This window comes from Onychomys torridus, chromosome X (genome assembly GCF_903995425.1).
Source record: "Onychomys torridus chromosome X, mOncTor1.1, whole genome shotgun sequence".
NCBI lineage: Eukaryota > Metazoa > Chordata > Mammalia > Rodentia > Cricetidae > Onychomys > Onychomys torridus.
The window spans coordinates 127,093,378-127,112,533 of NC_050466.1; the positions used below are offsets into that span (position 1 = coordinate 127,093,378).

At 40.3% G+C, this 19,156-nt stretch overlaps 1 protein-coding gene across 1 annotated transcript in view; it reads right to left on the bottom strand.

Annotated features, from left to right (window-relative positions):
• Window positions 1-823: 823 nt before the first annotated feature.
• The window catches only part of Lhfpl1 (LHFPL tetraspan subfamily member 1), a 51,898-nt gene continuing 33,565 nt past the window's right edge, over window positions 824-19,156 (bottom strand). The window contains exon 4 of the mRNA XM_036175715.1: window positions 824-1,005. Within this exon, the coding sequence (XP_036031608.1) occupies window positions 824-1,005 (182 nt within the window). The remainder of the gene's footprint in view (window positions 1,006-19,156) is intronic.

A 19,156-nucleotide genomic window follows, 5' to 3' on the forward strand; every position in this document is an offset into this window, starting at 1 on the left:
CAAGGAGAATACAGCGAAAATATCCTTGTCATCATCACTGTGACTGCATATTTATTGAACACCTCACTAACGTTAGCCTTGACTCAAAATAGTCAGTGAACAACATTTCTGCATCTAGAAGGGATTAGGGAACACTTTGCCATTATATTTTGATACCAATTGCCCAGAAAGAGTAGAAAATTCTATAAATATTCTAAAGCATAATGTAAAAGGTGCCCCCAGACTATATGCAAGCAAATATGATTAATGTTTTCCCCTCTGAAGTTACCCTTCCACCAAGCTTTCCCATGCATGAGGAGAGAGAAAAACAGGACAAAGTAGAGGCCTGAGAAAGTCACAAAAGTTTTGCATAGTGATATTTGAGATATGTTTATGGGTAACAATAATATTGCAGGGAGAGCCATGCAAATGAACAGATGGGAACCAGCTTAGTCCATCTCCTAGTGCCTCTTAATACAACTGCTCCTGAACAGCATCTAAGGTTTCAAGTAAGTGGGAAGGAAGTATTATAGAACTCTGAGGAATTTCTTGCTTATACAGTGCCTTTTCAAGTAAGGATCTTGTTTTGCATAAATGGTCTCAATGGAACTTGTGTGGTCAGTTGAAACTCTTGGCAAGTGAGTGAGAGAATCATTGTGCTAGGTGAATTGTATAAATCGGCATGGACTAATTTTATGGGAATGTGAAAATGAAAGGCAAGTGATTCCAAAGCATGCAAGCACTAAGCTATCCTGCTAGTAGGTGGCTGCCTTGGCTTAGTACCTCTTTCTAGGGCTTGTTTCCCTCCCGCTCCCACCCTCTTCAGTAAATCTTCTTTCAAAGCTTAAGGTTTGAGGCAGTGATCAAGCTCCATGGCATAAGAATTGGTATTCCTCATGATGCTCTCCACCAACATGACGGGCTTGGGATTTCTTCCCGCAAAGCAAGAGAGCCAGGTACAGATCAACATGGCTGCAGCAGCTCCGCCCCCAGCACAGTAATAGGCCCAACCAAGTCTACAGGTTCCTGTGGAAACAAACAGGGAAAGAGGCATAAAAGTTGACTTGTCTTCATATATATATATATCCTTTTTGGTAATAAACTATAAAAATAATCTCTGAAAGTATATTTTAATTAAAATATAATCACACAATTTTCTCTATTACCTATTAGCTTTCCTTTCTCCCGAGTTCTACTTACACACTTCTTCCTGGCCTCTTCCCTAATTTCTATTGGTGTGTGTGTATGTGTGTGTGTGTGTGTGTGTGTGTGTGTGTGTATTATGTGTATGATTTCAGGGATGACCACTTGGAATTAGATAACTGTAGTGGGTAGCCATCCCAGCATTGGCCTGGAAGTTCCAACCCCCACTGAGGCTTCGGTAATGGTCACGCCCACAAGGCGGGGCAGAGGAGGAAGCGGAAGACAAAGGATCGGGAAGAGCTCTGTCTCTTGGTTCCCGGACTCTGGACGCTGGAGGTAGACCGAGCAGAGTTCTCCAGAGAACACCGCCGAACTGCGCTATACCCTTGCCAGACCCTGTAACCTACCCCTTCATTTGTAAGTTACCCCACAAAATAAACCTCCCTTTTAACTACGTGGAGTGGCCTTAATAATTACACCAATAGATAACCAGCTAAGGGATTCCTCCATGGGAGAAAATTATTTCTCCCCTACTCTCAACATCCTTTAGTTCCTGTAGTTCTTTGTCTAGGAGTAGGGCCCCATGAGTTTTTCTCCTTATAAAAGTATGTTCTCGACATATCTTCTTTGGGATATGATGGTTAAAGGAAGGACAGAAAATAGTGATGTAACCCAATTTTTCTGTTTCCTCCTTTGTTGTTTGCTGGTCCATGATTTAGCAAGACCTTATGAAACTATCTTTCTTATTAGAGTAGGAAGCTGGGACTTGTGCAAGTGGTGACATTGTAGCAATACTAATTGCAGTGACGACAGGAGAAAGCAAATAGAATATCAAACATTATACTAAGTTTTTTACACATATACCTCATTGATCATCACAGCAATCCCATGACCCAGATACTCTTGTTATAAATAATGTGGCAGACAAGGCACATGCTGTGAACACTTACACAGCTAGACAGTAGTAGAGTTGGACTATGGACCATGCCTAATGATGTTTCACAAGCACTACATTTTTAACCAAAGAGATATATTATCATACATATGCTTCTCTAAAAGACCCTCATCCTGAATCATTAGGCGATGAGGCAGACAAAATCAAGTCCCTTGCTTCTTATCATATTTCTCTATTTTATCTTAACCTTTTAGTACTTATTAGAAAGTATACATTGTAATCAAAGTTATGTTTAAAATGGAGTAGTTTCCATTTGAAAGATAAGAAAAAAATGTCACATGCTTAAACACATCCACCTTACCTCCTGCCATTTTATAAAAGTAGGTCACCTTGTTTGACAGATCTATACTTTTAAGAAAAAGCTATTATTTAATGAGTTATTAGAATGACTAACTGCTAAAAGGAAGCACTTGTGCAAGTAGGACTCTAGAAATGGCAGTAGGTGCCTAATAATACAAATTTGTGGTGTGGTCCTGAGGAGAAAAACAGCCAATGATCTTTCTGTGTCCTACAGTCTTGCAGAAAGCTAGTGTGACTGCATCAAGTCAAAGATGCCCATACTGATGTTTATAACAACTTGTATTTTCAAGCCTACATCTGAACAATTATTTTTATTCCCATGGTACCCAGTAAACCTTCAATTTCACATCAAAATTGCTGATGTGTCATATGGAAAGAGTTTCAGATGGGTTCAAGCTATGATGCTTTGCTTTTCTATTCATGCCTTCTAGTTTTTACCAAATTTCCCACCTCAATTGCCTTTATGCTACCAAGTCATTGCTTGTACTGGCTGTTTTTCTGTCAACTTGCCACAAGCTAGAGTCATTAGAAAGGAAGGAAGTCAGCTGAGGAGATGTCTTCATCAGATCCAGCTGTAAGATATTTTTCTCAATTAGTGATCAATGGCAAAGGGCCCAGCCCTTGGTGGGTAGTGCCATCCCTGGGCTGGTGGTCCTGGGTTCTATAAGAAAGCAGGATGAGCAACCCATGGGAAGTAAACCAGTAAGCAGCACCACTCCGTGGCCTCTGCATCAGCTCCTGCCCTGTTTGAGTTCCTGTTCTGACATCCTTCTATGATGAACAGTGGTATGGAAATGTAAACCAAATAAACCCTTTCTTCCCCAACTTGCTTTTTGGTCATGATGTTCCATCCTAGCAATAGAAACCATATCTAAGACATTGCTCATACCATCTCTTCCTTAAAATGCCACCTTCTGTCCTCCTGTTCACTGATTCATATCTTACATAGAATACTGTTCAAGACTTACCACCTACTAGAAGCCTTTTATTCATTGCAGTAGGCCCAAGTCATTCCAACTGATAAACCTCTATGAATCCATCTGAGCATCTCATACATGACTACTTCTATGGGGAAAATATTGGGAGGAAACTTTGCATTTCACATAGTTTGCAATCCTCCAGTTCTCCCCTTCATAGTAAAGGGGTCTTTGATCCTTTTTTGCTGATGATTCCAGTGTTTTTACCATAATGAGTATTATTCTGCTATGTCAAATATACTCTAACAGTGTTTTAAAGCTGGATATACTTTCACTTTTACACATCAACACAAAATATGCTTGTCTAATTTTTCAAGGGATGTTGAAAACTCAAAATAATAGTCTATTGATGTCTTGAATGTTCCATGGCCCTTTTACTATAAAGTCTATGCACATTGTGTTCCCTCTGCCTGAAAATGCTTCCTTCATGTGTAATCTATATGTATAAATCATATGATCTCATTAATTACTTCCTAGGACTTTTTCTGACCTACCTAACTCAAATTCCCTCACAAGAGGGTGTCATACTACCAGCATTCCTTTCTTTTGTTCTTGAATAGCCATTCCCTTATCTCTTATCCTGACGTGTGTCAAATGTCAGTCATTCCAAGGGGTAGTACTTTGCCAATAGACCTAGGGAGTCATGGAACACTTCTTAAACTCCTGTGGCCCAAACCAAAAGAATAATGAAAATCAGATTACCAGTGCTATCAGAGAGATGAGAGAGGATTTTTTGTTGTTGTTGTTTTGAGGCAGAGTTTCTCTGTGCAGCTTTGCACCTTTCCTGGAACTCACTTTGGAGACCAGGTTGGCCTCGAACTCACAGAGATCCGCCTAGCTCTGCCTCCCAAGTGCTGGGATTAAAGGTGTGCACCATCAACGCCCAGCCAAAGTATTTGACTGATTTCTTTTTTAAAAATGTTTTATTTATTTATTTATGTATTAATTAATTAATTATATTTGTGGTTTAATTTTACACATCAGCCATGGGTTCCCCTGTCCTCCCCACTCCACCCCCACCCCCAGCCCCTCCCTCCATTCCCATCTTCTCCAGGGCCAAGACTCCCCTGGGGATTCAATTCAACCTGGTGAATTCAGTACAGGCAGGTCCAGTCCCCTCCTCCCAGGCTGAGCAAAGTGTCCCTGTGTAAGCCCAAGGTTCCAAACAGCCAGCTCATGCACTAAGGACAGGTCCCGGTCTCATAGCCTGGATGCCTCCCAAACAGTTCAAGCTATTTAATTGTCTCACATATCCAGAGGGCCTGATCCAGCTGGGGGCTCCACAGCCTTTGGTTCATAATTCATGTGCTTCCATTAGTTTGGATATTTGTCCCTGTGCATTTCCAATCTTGGTCTCAACAATTCACACTGTTACAGTCCCTCCTCTTTCTCAACAACTGGACTCCTGGAGCTCCACCTGGGGCCCGGCCAAGGATCTCTGCATCCACTTCCATCAGTTATTGGATGAGAGTTCCAGCATGACCATTAGGGTGTTTGGCCATCTGATCACCAGACTAGGTCAGATCAGGCTTTCTCTCGACCACTGCCAGCAGTCGACAGAGGATGTATCATTATGGATTTCTGGGGACCTCTCCAGCACTCTGCCTATTCCTGTTCTCATGTGGTCATCATTTATCATGGTCTGTTATTCCTTGTTCTCCCTTTCTGTTCTTGACCCAGCTGAGATCTCCTGCTCCCCTAAGCTTTCTTTCCCTCGAACCTTGCCTTTCATTACTCCCACTGTCATCCAGGTTGTTCATGTAGATCTCATCCATTTCTCTGTCATTGGGTGATCCCTGGGTCTTTCTTAGAGTCCCATTTTCTAGTTAGCCTCCCTGGAGTTGTGTAGCAGTCTAGTCATCTTTGTTTTACATCTAGTATCCTACTATGAATGAGTACATACCATGTTCGTCCTTCTGAGTCTGGGTTACCTCACTCAGGATGATTTTTTCTAGATCTATCCATTTGCCTGCAAACCTCATGATGTCATTGTTTTTCTCTGCTGAGTAGTACTCCATTGTGTATATGTACCATATTTTCTTTATCCTTCCTTCAGTTGAAGGGCATCTAGGTTGTTTCCAGGTTCTGGCTATTACAAACAATGCTGATATGAACATAGCAGAGCAAATGCCCTTGTGGTATGATTGAGCATTTCTTGGGTATATGCCCAAGAGTGCTACAGCTGGGGCTTGGGGGAGATGGATTCCCAATTTTCTAAGGAAGCGCCATATTGATTTCCAAAGTGGCTGTACAAGCTTGCATTCCCACCAGCAGTGGAGGAGAGTTCCCCTTGCTCCACATCCTCTCCAGCATAAGCTGTCTTCTGTGTTTTTGATCTTAGCCATTCTGACAGGTATAAGGTGGTATCTCAGAGTCATTTTGATTTGCATTTCCCAGATAATTAGGGATGTTGAGCAATTCCTTAAATGTCTTTCAGCCATTTGAGCTTCCTCTGTTGAGAATTCCCTGTTTAGTTCTATAGCCTATTTCCTAATTGGACTGTTGGGCATTTTGATGTGTAATTTGTTGACTCATTTCTTAATGTTCTTTTTTGGCAGGGTTCTTTTTCTGTTTTGTTTTGGTCTTTTTTTTGTTTTTGTTTTTGTTTGTTTGTTTGTTTTTGTTTTTGTTTTTGTTTTTGTTTTTGAGACAGGGTTTCTCTGTGTAGCTTTGCGCCTTCCCCGGAACTTGCTTTGTAGACCAGGGTGGCCTTAAACTCACAGAGATCCACCTGTCTTTGCCTCCCAAGTGCTGGGATTAAAGGCGTGTGCCACCACCACCCAGCTTGAGGGTTTTTAAACACTTTTTTAAACTTCTATTTTAAATTAGCTATGGTGGTTTGAATGACATTTCCCCCAAATGCTCATATATTTGAATGTTTGGTCTGTAGTTGGTGGTATTGTTTGGGAAGGATTAAGAAGCGTGACCTTGTTGGAGGATGTGTATCACTGGGGGGTTAGACTTTGAGGTTTCAAAAGCCAGTGTCAGCTGGGTGGTGTTGGTGCACACCTTTAATCCCAGCACTTGGGAGGCAGAGCCAGGTGGATCTCTGTGAGTTTGAGGCCAGCCTGGGCTACCAAGTGAGCTCCAGGAAAAGGCACAAAGTTACACAGGGAAACCCTGTCTCGAAAAACAAAAACAAAAAAAAAAGCCAGTGTCATTTTCAATTAACTCCTGTGACTCATACCTGAGGATCAGGTGCAAGTTTTCAGCTACTGCTCCAGCACCATGCCAACATAGCTATACCCATGCTTCTCACTGTAATGATCATGGACTCTAACCCTCTGGAATTATGATCCTGCCCACATTAAATACTTTCTTTTATAAGTTACCTAATAACTAAGACACTAGCATACAAAATAATTGGCTTTATTATGAATTATGATATTTTCGTATGCATGTATCATTAATCTTTGTTTTAATTTGTCCACAAGCCCCACTATCCTCCTCAATGCTCCATGTCTTGATAGGGCATAGTTTTGATAGACATGCCTCCTTAGAGAAAAGAATGCACCTATCTCTAATGTGGCTTTAGCATGAAAAAACAATGGAGTGTGGATATGGCAGTCTATTTGAAGTCATCTGCCAATATTTCTATATTATTTCTTACCTTATTTTTCCATATATATGAGACGGGCACTTTTCCTAATTCATTCCTACATTCTAAACAAATGCTTTGGAAATCCCAGGGAAATCTGGAGCTGAGCAAACCTTCTTTGGCTATCATGATATAGAGTGGAATATAAGGCTTAGAAATAAACATAAGGCTTAGGAATTATCTCAAGTGCAGAGAGGCAGAGTCAGGAATTTAGACCAGATCTCAAATACTCAGTCTCATATTATGCTCCCTTATGGTTTTCTTAGCCTTATTCTTAATCTACCACAGGTTACCTCTTATGGCTTGATCAGCTCTAAATAGGAGACCCAGAATCAATTTACCAAATGCTCCTAGTGAACCTCTCTTCTAGCTTGTCCAATTAAAATCTGCTAACATTGCAGAGTAGGCAGGAGCCATTGCTGAAATGACATCCCTGAGGTGAACCCATTGCTAAGCAACTTCATGCCCCTCAGCATTTCTTTTTCTAGCATAGAAAGGGTATCACATTTCTGTCCCTTCACTCTCCTATCAGGTCATCCCCTCATTAGAGCAGCAGGGATATTTTTATTAGGTATATGCACTCTGAGACCAGAAAAAGACTTGTTTCTGTAGATGAAAAGAATATATGCATAACATGGCCTTACTCCAAAGCCCTAATCAGGAAGCAAATGGACAGTGTGAGCAGCTATACAGAGTAAATATATGTTAATAAAGGCCTCAATAAGCCTTTCAAAAGGAAGAACCAGTTACCACTGGGTAGTAAGCCAATGCCAAGGTCCTTCTATAGCCATACCAAGTGCATTCTGAATTTCCTCTCACAAACACTCTAGTTAAGCCACTGAGTAATACTGAAGTCTCAGCCTTCTGCTATACAGGAAGCTAAAGAGAAACAAAAGAAATAGATCTTTCATACCATACCCTCCTCATGACCCTACATGTTATCTGGTTGAGGGAACAGGGCAGCTGTATATCTGGTATTGCCAAAAGGAAATGAGCAAAAATATACAACATTTTTTATAACCATTGTTCTACTTTAACAATCACTGTCAGGCACTCCAGCAAGTGCTTTGACAATGATAGAAGACACTGACATGGAAAGATGGAGAACAGAGAGCAATACCAATGGGATGCCACTCTTCACTTCTAACCATTTTTAAGGAAGGCCACCAGACTATCAACTCTAAACCCTATTATTAGTTGTACTGTTGATACTCGTGTTCTGCTAGTAATTCTTTATCTAATAGCAACTATGTATCAACTTTTTAAAAACATGGTCTCTCTTTGTTGCCTGTACTAGTTTCAAACCCTTTATATAAACCAAGCTTGCCTCAAACTTGCAATCCTCTTCATCTATCATCCAAGTGCTGGATTGTAGGCATACACCATCAGTCCTAGATAGCTCCCAATATTTTGAATACTGCAATTTCACTTGATACTCACAGTTAGCATGCTCATGTCTGTTCAAATGAGTTTCAGGAAGACAAATGACTTGGCCACCTTCGAAGTCTCAGAGGTAAGGTGTCAAGACCAGGCTTGATTTAAAGTTCAATAGATGCCTTTCATTTATACCAGGAGAAAAAAGTTAGGAGATACAAATTATTGTGATCTAAATTTTATGGGAAGGAGCAATCAATCATGTCATTTTCTGGGCCCAGTACCCATCCCTTGTGTGGTGTGTGTGTGTGTGTGTGTGTGTGTGTGTGTGTGTGTGTGTGTGTGTAGCCATGTGTGTAGGCACCAAAGTGAGCATGGAGGCCAGAAGTCAACATAGGTGCCTTCCTCAATCACTTGCCATTGAACCTGGAGTTTGTCAGTTTGGAAAGAGTTAGAGATCCTTCTGTTTCTGTCTCCTCCATCTAGTGAGAAGTAAGCACTTTAGGCAGAGAGAAGAAAGTTACATGAATGAGAAGGAATACAATGTGTTTAGAATTAGTTTACCATTCAGACATAGGGCAAAATTGCAAATAACATGCTGCTATGGATTACAACTGTAATATCCCTCACTGACTTGGGTGTGTGTGCTCCCCAAATTATGGTGCTATTTTGAAGAATGTGGAGTCATTAGGAAGTAAGATCTGGCTGGCAAATTATTATTAATAGTGGAATTTTGGAGGCTATCATACCTACTTTCTGCCTGTTCTGCCTGATTTCTAGGTCTTGACAACAGCTGTCATTGGCATAGCAACTCTACTTTCCCAACATGATGGACTGAATCTGTGAGCCAAAGTCAGTATTGATTCCCTTAACTTATTTTTGTCATGTGTCTTGGGTCTAGCAAAGCAAAAATAACTAATATGATAAGCCAAATCTACATTAGGAAAGAAGCTAGCTCTGACCTTTCTCACAAGCAGTGTGAAACAATGGACTGGTTTTGTTGGTGGTGGAGTTGGTGGTGTTTTTAAGCCAAGGGATGATTAGATAGAGCAAGCTTTCTCAATTATATTTTATATTTATATGTTTATATTTCAGGAAGAAAAATTCTTTTTTCTAGTCACTGCACCTCTCTGGCATCTACCTACTAGTTGTACACAATAACTTTTTACTTCCCCCACTTCTGTTTCAAAATTATATATATATATACATGCACACATGCATATATATACTTGTAAGTATATAAGCATAAATATATTTAATATGTATTTGTAAATATATATTTGTACATACACACACATATATAGAACAGTGTTCTTTCCCATTGAAATGCCTCATGTTCAAAGCATAGTTTGGGAACCTTAAAGCTATATGGAAAAGTCTGAAAGTATGTGGCAATTCAGAGAATAACCATTGACCTATAGTCAAGCACACTGCACAAACAAAGCCATTCCCTATGAGAAAAATGGTCTAGCCAAAATATCAATGTTATCAAGACTGAAGAGCCTTCACCTTGGCAAACAGCAGACGTTTATGATTTAAATTTTCTTCAAAATGCCTCTTGATAACTGAGGGATTAACCCAGTAAGATGGGATGTTCTCAGTTCTGAATAACTCTGCTTAGCTCCTTCTTGATTAGGAAGCAACTGCACAAGAAGGAATGCTGGGAAACACTAAGTTAAGAAATTTCTAAAGGTGTTGAGGGAAAAATACCAATTTCTTTGGAGCTAGGAAACTGGAGACTTAGGAAAATATCTTTTAAATCCTCTGGGTCTAAACTTCCCATTAAGATGGGGAAAAGTAATTAAGTAGTTCCCTAAAGATAGGACACTGGAACCAGATCAGTTCTTAAAATCTCTTGAGAAACAGTGATGCTTACTGTTCCTTGCCCTTGAATCAAATGTGCTGCCTCTGAACCTCTGTTCTAAACTTGTTCCAGGCCTGTGTCCTCAGAAAATAACCCTAATGAGTCGGCATCACACCTAGAGGTTTTCTGCACATCCATACATGGGTGTCTGCAAAGAGGAAGCTTGGGTGGCAGGATAAGGAAAGAGAATAGGCTCTTACTGCAAATTAGCTTTATGCACAATTTCCGGATGAGCACTAAGATAAGTCTGTTCCTTTCTGTGTGCTCCTGCATCAGTTCTTACACCCTTTCTGAGTCATTCTATTCCAGTGTTGAATTTGCTGTGACAGAAACCCTCATAAAAGTTATTAAATCATCACTCAACAGTGGGCCTGACATTTAAATCAAGACATGTTGCTTTTATTCCAAGTTGCAAATCAATTTGGATTGGAGTTTGAGACTGTTTCCTTTGATTCAGCATTAAGTTATCGCTGTCTGCTGTTCATCTTCTGTAAAGCTCCAGTACTATGCTCTTTAGTGGCCAAGGAGTTGTTATGAGCCCCTGGGAGTAGTTAGCCCAAAACTAATGCTTGTACTATGGATCAGCAATGGGTATTGTGGTTTAGCAGTAGGTATTGTGGATTAGCAGTGGGTGTTATAGACTAGCAGTAAGTATTATAGATTAGCAAAAGGTACTGTGGATTAGCATCAGGTGGTGTAGACTAGCAGTGGGTATTGTAGATTAGTGGTGGGTACTATGGTTTAGCAATATGTACTGTGGAATAACTGGGTATTATGGATTAGCAGCAGGTGGTATAGATTAGCAGTGGGTACTGTGGATTAGCAATGGGTACTGTGGATTAGCAGTAGGTACTATGGACTAGCTGTGGGTACTGTGGATTAGGAGTGGGTACTATGGATTAGCACTGGGTACTGTGGATTAGCACTGAGTACTGTAGATCAGCAGTGGATACAGTGGATTAGCAGTGAGTACAGTGGATTAGCCATTGGTACTGTAGATTAACAGTGGGAATTATGGATTAATGGTGTGGGCATCAGACTTTGGAATCAGAACAGGACAGAGTCTGCGAGAAAGTCTGCTCCTTCAAGGGGACATATTCAGAATGCCAGTTTAGACGTGAAAAATAAAATCTCAAGAATGTGCTCATAGAAGGAGAAGGGAAGAGTGGTGATGGTGACAGACATACAAATTGAGCATGATAAGTCTGTCTTTTGAGTTTTCTGTGTCTTCTCTTGTAGAAAATCATCTGATGCTATTTCAAGGCCCTGAAAGACTAGGGGAATAGCTACAGCATCAGGAATATTGCAAGCACTTAACAACAAACAGGTTGATTATAAATGCAATCTCTTTCTAAACAAGAAAAGGGGATAGCATAGATATGATAGGATGAAAGGGTAGATTAATGAATCTACTTTTAAAGAGCAACAACTTGTTTAGAAATGTTTTGCATTGCTATGGAGTTTAGTTTATTGATACAAGTTTAAACTTAATTTTGTTATACTATATATATATTTCTACTCTTGTTTGAGGTATTATGTTTATGTAACTTATTTAGATTGTAACAGATAATTAAAAATACAGATTAATAGTCTTCTATGATAGTCAAACTTGTAGTCATATTAAGTTCTCTAGATATACATGGATATAATTCAATTAAGTAGGTAATCTTCAAACACTTCAAAGACCTACAGAATATGGCATTTTAAATGTTTTAAAAATTTAGACTTTCTGGACAGTGAGACATGTCCGTTCCTGGCAGCACCAATTTACTTCAGAGAGGATGATAGACATTGAAGACACTCTATGAAATTTATCTTCTTCTTGGCAAAAATAGCCATTTGGCAAGAAACTATTCTTGCTTGGACTGCTTGACAAAATGATTTATTGACTGGACATTAAGGACACATAGGAATGTGACCACTGAACTTTGCTTGGTAAAATGGTCCTTCAGGTTCCTGCTTTGGAGAATAAACTGCTAGACATACTACAGGACACAGAGAGAATTGACTGAGAGACACTAGACCTGTGGGCTAAAGACAGATGCCCCAACTTTACAGGAGAACTTTAGATAACTGTCCAGGCAGCCAGCTGTCTCTGTCATTCTAGATTTTTGAAAGTTGCTTATAATGCACTTCCTGTTTACTTAGGTAATATTGTATACTTCTGAGGTCTTTGATGTAGTTGAAGACTAGATAGTTATAATTTCCTTGGTTATGATAAAAGATAAGTTATATATGAAACCTTAGACTCACAAATATAAGATAGATAGGATATCTTCTTTAATTTTGCCAAATACAAATAGACTAGATATTATAACTATAATTCTTGCTTGATAATTGTTTTGTTATATGTAATTTTACTATGTTAAAGTTAAAACCTTCCTTTTTCAATAAAAGAAAAGGGGAAGTGCTGTGGATATCACTCTGTATGCTGTGAATGTGTTGCTCTGATTGGTTAATAAATAAAATGCTGATTGACCAGCAGCCAGGAAAGAAGTATAAGCAGGACAAGCAGAGAGGAGAATTCTGGGAAGAGGAAGGCTGAGTCAGGAGTCACCAGTCAGATACAGAGGAAGCAAGATATGAAGGCAGAACTGAGAAATGGTACCAAGCCATGTGGCTAAACATAAATAACAATCATGGGTTAATTTAAGTGTAAGAGCTAGTCAGTAATAAGTCTGAGCTAATGGCTGAGCAGTTTTAATTAATATAAGTTTCTGAGTGATTATTTTATAAGTGGCTGTGGGGCCCTTGGAGCCGGGTGAGCACAGGAAAACCTTCAGCTACAAATATTTTACAAACTGATGAGGGCTATGAGATATATGAAACTTTCAGGTAAATTAAAGGTTGACTTGATGTGTTACTAAGAGTAGAACTCTGAGCAGTACTACTATATCGGGAAACCCATGATTGTGAGCAAGCATCAGTGGTAAGGTATCCTGGATATTGCTGTGGTCTGGGAGAGGCTAGCAGGAAGAATAATATTGTAATGAAGATTGGAGATACAGAATAGGACAAAAAGGCACTAAGCTGTTTGGATAATGTGAATAGTTCAGGAATGTAAGGAGCAATCTGTGTTTCTATACAGAGGAAATCCATCTTAGTGTGGTGACACATACCTTTAATCCCAGCAGTGGGGTAGCAGAGGCATACAGATTTTTCTGAGTTCAAGGCTAGACTGGTCTACATAGTGAAGTGAGTTCCAAGCCAGCCAAAGCTACATAGTGAGACCTTATCTCAAAATCAAAACAAAATAAAACAAAACAAAAAAATGAAATCCAAATTGTAAGGATTCTTGGCATCAGAGGAATGAGGAAGTGTTTCAGACAGATTGCAGAGAACAAAATTGACATCTCCTTTCCCCATTTGATAGCCTCAAAGGACTGGAAAATGGAAGAGGTTGTGTTTTAGCTTGAGATGAACAAAAATGTGGAAGAAAGTATACAATAAAAAGTGACATATCTTCTTCACCCTCATCTCCAGTATACATCAGGGAGATAGATGAACAGAGAATTTTATTTGTCAGCCAACTCAGGTAGCTTTAACAGTGTTTCCCATGTCAACTAGCCAAGCTAATGGAAACACATGAACTGTGAACCAATAGCTGAGGACCTCCCATGGTACTGGACCAGGCCCTCTGGATAAGTGAGACAGTTGATTAGCTTGAACTGTTTAGGGGCCCCCTAGGCAGTGGGATCGGGACTTGTACTTGGTGCATGAACTGGCTTTTTGAAACCTAGGGCCTATGCTGAGACACTTTGCTTAGCCTTGGTGCAGGGAGGAGGGGCTTGGCCCTGCCTCAGCTGAATGCATCAGGCTCTGCTGACTCCCCAGGGGAGACCATGCCTTGGAGGAGGTGGGGATGGGGGGCTGGGGGGAAAGGCTGGGGGGGTTGGAGAACAGGGGAATCTGTAGTTGATATGTAAAATGAATAGAAAATCTCTTAATAAATAAAACAAAAAAGTGTTCCCCATGTCAAACTAGGTTGTTGATATTGACACCAAGGGAAAGACTCCCTACAAAAAGACACCTAGATATCCCATAAAAATCAAGGAAGTAGTAAGTGAGGAAAAGGATTCGGAAGGGATCAAAGAATAGAAAGAGAAAAAAGAGGGCAAATGAGGCAAATGGAAGAGGGTTAGAACACCATGACCATGGTACATGAGGACAAAGAAGGAAGAAATGAGCCCTATAACCAGACCTCTCCCTGATGAGGACATTCTTTTTCGAAAGCAAATTCAGCTCAGGAAAGCTAACTGCTCTTCCCATCTTTGTGGCCCACCTACATTTATGACCCTTGGTCACAACCTCTCTTCCAAGCTGCTGTTTGGTGTGTAAGGTAGGGATGGGGAAGACAAAGGTTTGTCATTTTCTAATGTGGTATACTTGTGCCACATGGTCCTGGCTCTTCTGGCTACAGAAGCAGGGGTTTTGGAAGAAGCTGGTGGTCTCATTTATCCTATGATGACTTTAGATTTTAGACTTTCAGGGTTTCTATACAAAGCAACACAAGGAGATTTTCAATGGAGCAAAAGCTAAGTGAGCAGAGAATTTCTTCACTAGGTTTGAGCAAACACAGATGAATGATCTCCAAAGAGAAAGCAAAGTCAACGACTTGAAGAACAACCGCCAAACATCTTATCTTTCCCACCACAGCCCCCAGTGAAAAGACAGCCAAGACTAGGAAAGCATCTCTTTACTCACACTTCAAGCTGGGTATGCATGTCACCAGCAGCCCAGATTGGAGGCCCAGAACCCAGTGAATACTGTAGAATTCTGCCAAGATCCCTTGGCAGATCGAAAATAATTTTTTTGCAGTTGTTTTGGTAAGCACATTATTGCTGATAGTACTAACTTTAACCCAATCATATCTGCTAAGGATTAAGACATTCCGTGCTCACAAACTCATCTTGGTCGAACTCAATGCTCTGAAGGGAAGAAAAGACCAGACTTGTGGCACTTACAAAGAAGCCAAATCCTCATGATGAAAGAAATGTCCTCGTTTGTCTGATTTTTCTCTCCTAGACACACATTTCAGCCAAGCAAATTGATTCCTATTGAAATCTCCTGGGCCAACCTGCATTTTCTTTCATTTGATTTCTTATATAGTTATCAATTTTAGTAGTCTATGCTCATCTTTTTCTTTAGTGGGGAGAAGTATGCCTCAGACCAATTTTAACTGTGTTTCTCTGTCTTTCTTCAGACTGATGCCCACCCCCCCCCCGCCCCTTAAAAATTGCCCATATCATCCTGTTGCCCTTTGTACAGCTCATTAATTCTACCTAAAACAGCTTCTTAGAATAGCTTTGGACATGCTCCCTAAGGAGAGAAGTAAAAAACCAGCTAAGCAAATATTGGACTGCTTTCATTCAGCATGAGCTCTCTAGGACACTTGGCTTCTAAGCAATTGGTCCCTTTCCTCTCATCTCTGCTCAATAGCCCTCTGCTTGCTTCCACTTGAACTTTCTCAGCACAAGCCAGCAACTGAAACAGAAGTCATTAATATTGGTCAAATACTTCCACATGCCAGACACTGCGGTAAGCTCTTTAAACAAGTTGTTCTCTCATAGGTAAGATCAAAACCAGTGAGTACTGTGAGGAAATGTTCTACTTGCCAAATTTGGCAAGTGCTATGATGCAGAGTCATACAACGATGCAGATGGGGGAATGAATCCACTTTAAAGGGGACAAGGAGATTTTTAAGTATATTAAGAAGCTAGCAAGGCCAGGAAGGGAAAAAGAGACATTCTTATGAAACAAAGTGACAGCTGCAAAATTGCAGCAAGGGGAAGGAACTGGTGTTTTCGGGCTAGCTAGGCAAGAGAAGAAGATAGTGTGAATGGAAATCCTGGCTGTGGTCCAGGCAGGCCTTACTGTGGAGTCTAGACTCCATTCTGAAAGTGATGTGGAAAGGAGAATGGCATTAGACTCACATTGCATCGATGTCACTTGAACCGGAGAGTGAGAGAAATCTTTAGGAATTTGAAGACATAGGAGAAAAAGAGGAGGAGGAAGAAAAATGAGAGGAGGGAAGAAAGAGAGAACTCCAGTAAGCCAAGTGAGAGTGTGTAATGTAAGAAGGAAAACAAGATTCTAGTGTTCTCCTTATGTGCCTTAGCATTGTCACAGTTACTGCTGTTGATGTTATACATTTGGATTAACATTGTCATCACTTAATTTGTTATATGCCTGTACAGTTTGTCTTCCCAAACAAACTATAAGCACTTTGGACTCTGCCTTTATAGTGATTTATTCAATATTTTATATATAGTAAAGATGCAAGATGCAATGGGCATTATCTCTAATTTTTTCCTTAAACACTGAAAATGCTAAGGACAGGCCTAGAAACTGGACCTATCCCAGGAATCAGAAATGAGGGAATTCTCATTCAAGCAATTTACTGAGATCTATATTGGCAATTATTATCCAGACTTCATCACCTAACAGATAAGCCCCGAACCCCTCAGTAATAACAAATTCCTCAAATTATACCGTCCAATATGAGTAAAGTGCTTCACAACTGACAGCATATCTTTTCCATGCACTACCTCAGTTAATCTTGTTTCCTGACTTTCATTCATTCACTAAGGCACAGCTGTGGGCAGGAATATTATTCTACATGAAGGAATTAACAGAGAGATGAAGTGCCTCTCAAAGTTCCTCAGGAGGTATGGTGACTGCGGTTATGCAGGTTTGGAGCTGGAGAGTCACTGTGGTACAGGGAGCCCGGCATGACAGTTACAGGGAACTGCATGGGATACGGTGCCCCGCCCCTTCCAAACTGGATCCCCAGGGGCAAGGCATTTTAGCCTTTTTGAGCTTCTCTTCCTCATGTGGAAAACAGAAGTGGATCTACTTACTTTACTTTACAGTGCGGCTGAGGAGGTCAATTATGATGGCACATTTCAAAAAAAAAACACAAAACAAACAAAAACAACATTCAGAGCAGAGCTTAGCATGACTACTTTCCAGCTCTCTCTGTCACAGTCCCTATAGAAACTTAAGAGCCCTTTAAGATGCAGACTTCTAGACTTCTCTACAGATCCTTTGCACCCAGATCTTTGGGGGAGAATCCAGTGGATTCTTAGGTCCAGCCCATTGGGGCCTGAAGTAGGGTATATCATCAGCCCATTAGAGAAAATGTGGAAAGGAACCCACAGTTTAGAATTTACCCTCTTCTTGGTGCTATGCTGGGGGCTTTCATCTGAGAGATAAATTTGTATCTTTCTTACCGTTTTTTACAATTCACTTAGATAAGGTTTAGTGACACTTGTACACAGGAAGTTGTATGACGTAGCCCTGACATATCCTTTCCCTCCTGTAACTGTAACCTAGGATTGTGGTAGTGCTTGATTTTTCTCCTTCGCAACCCACTTCACTTTATAATCAAACCTCTGAATTAGTCCAGTCTATACAATCCCAGTAATACCCACGGCCATTTTCATTTCCAGGGTGTGGGCCCTGCACTGAACATATTTTATACATTATCTCACTCCATCCTCATTGTCAGAGCCCTGTGACTGGGTGCTGCAGTGTTCACATCTGCTCTTAAAAATAGTCTGTGATTCTGCTTTAAAACAAAGGCTGAAGATACAGTATCATTCTACAGTAAAACGGGAAAGACTAACACACAATAAAGGTGAAAGAGGAAGAGGAAATTGGCATTGATGCTTACAGAAGCAAATCCAGGGCAGGAAATGGAAGCAAAGAAATTGTGATTCACATTCTATAATGTGAAGACCAAAAGTACTAAACAAAATGAATTTGCCTTGCTTTACTGCCATCGTGTGGTTGTGTGCTGTATAGACAACCAGCTCATGGACCTCTATTTCTGTGACTGAGACTAGGAGGCCCTCAATAAGTCAACAGGAAGGAAATGAGGCCAGGCAGAGGACCTGCCCTTCAGACCTTTGTAAGAGTCTTCTCTTCCTCTGAAGCTGCAGAACTGGAACTGAAACAAGCAACTAATCCAGGGATGAACACCCTTTCTCATGCAGACTACTGCAGGAAGAAGGAAATTGTTTATAAGCCCCATTGTTACTTTCCCTAGCCAAAGTGAAAATAGCCTCGTGTTCCCTGAGATGTGTAGAGTGTCATTACTGTAAAGGTCTCATTATTTTAAATCTAGAAGGTGATCAGCAAGAAGCTCTAACAGATTAGCTTCCTAATTTTCACCCCTCACTCACAAGGATATTGCTTCAGAACTTCTCTGCACTCTTTTCCAATGTATGCACATAGCCAGAACCATTTCTGAAGGTAATTGGTATCTTGCATTGCCTATAGGGAAATAGGCTTAAAAAGGTAAAAAGAGTCATCTATGGTCCAGACAGTAAGATAGGGATACAGCCATTGCACAATGTAAAAGTCTGTTAGGCACCAGAGATGTGCAGTTGAATAAAGTTGTTCCCTGGCCCATTGATTCCCTCCTACCTCATCTGCCTTAGGCTAGTTTCTTTTCTGGATGGAGACACATCTCTGTGGTAGTTAGTGCACATAGCAATGTGATTTTCAGCAATGTCTGAGCCCTAAATTTTCAAGGACTGTCAACATTCCAGCTAATGCTACCTCAAAGGAATGTGACTCTGGGCAATGCCCTTGGCTAAATCCATCTCTCTCAAAGACAACTACCAGCAGTGTCCCTGAAGTATCCATGCTTATAAGATGACTATACTAAGTACAATGGCTTTTTTTGGCTCTGTGTTTTGGTGTGTACAACATGATATTTTGATATATGTGTAATAAAATAATTATTTCTCAAACAAATAACATATTCATCTCCTATTATAGTTATATGTATACTAAAACCACTTGAAAATCTACTTTTCTCTTGGAGACCAAAAAAGTCAATTATGAAATTAATTATGATTAGTGAAAAGCAAATCATAACAGGGAGTTGAGTAGGTATATAGGGCCTTGGATGTTCTGAAGATGGAGAAACATTCAGACCCACAGCCAGGCTTTATTAC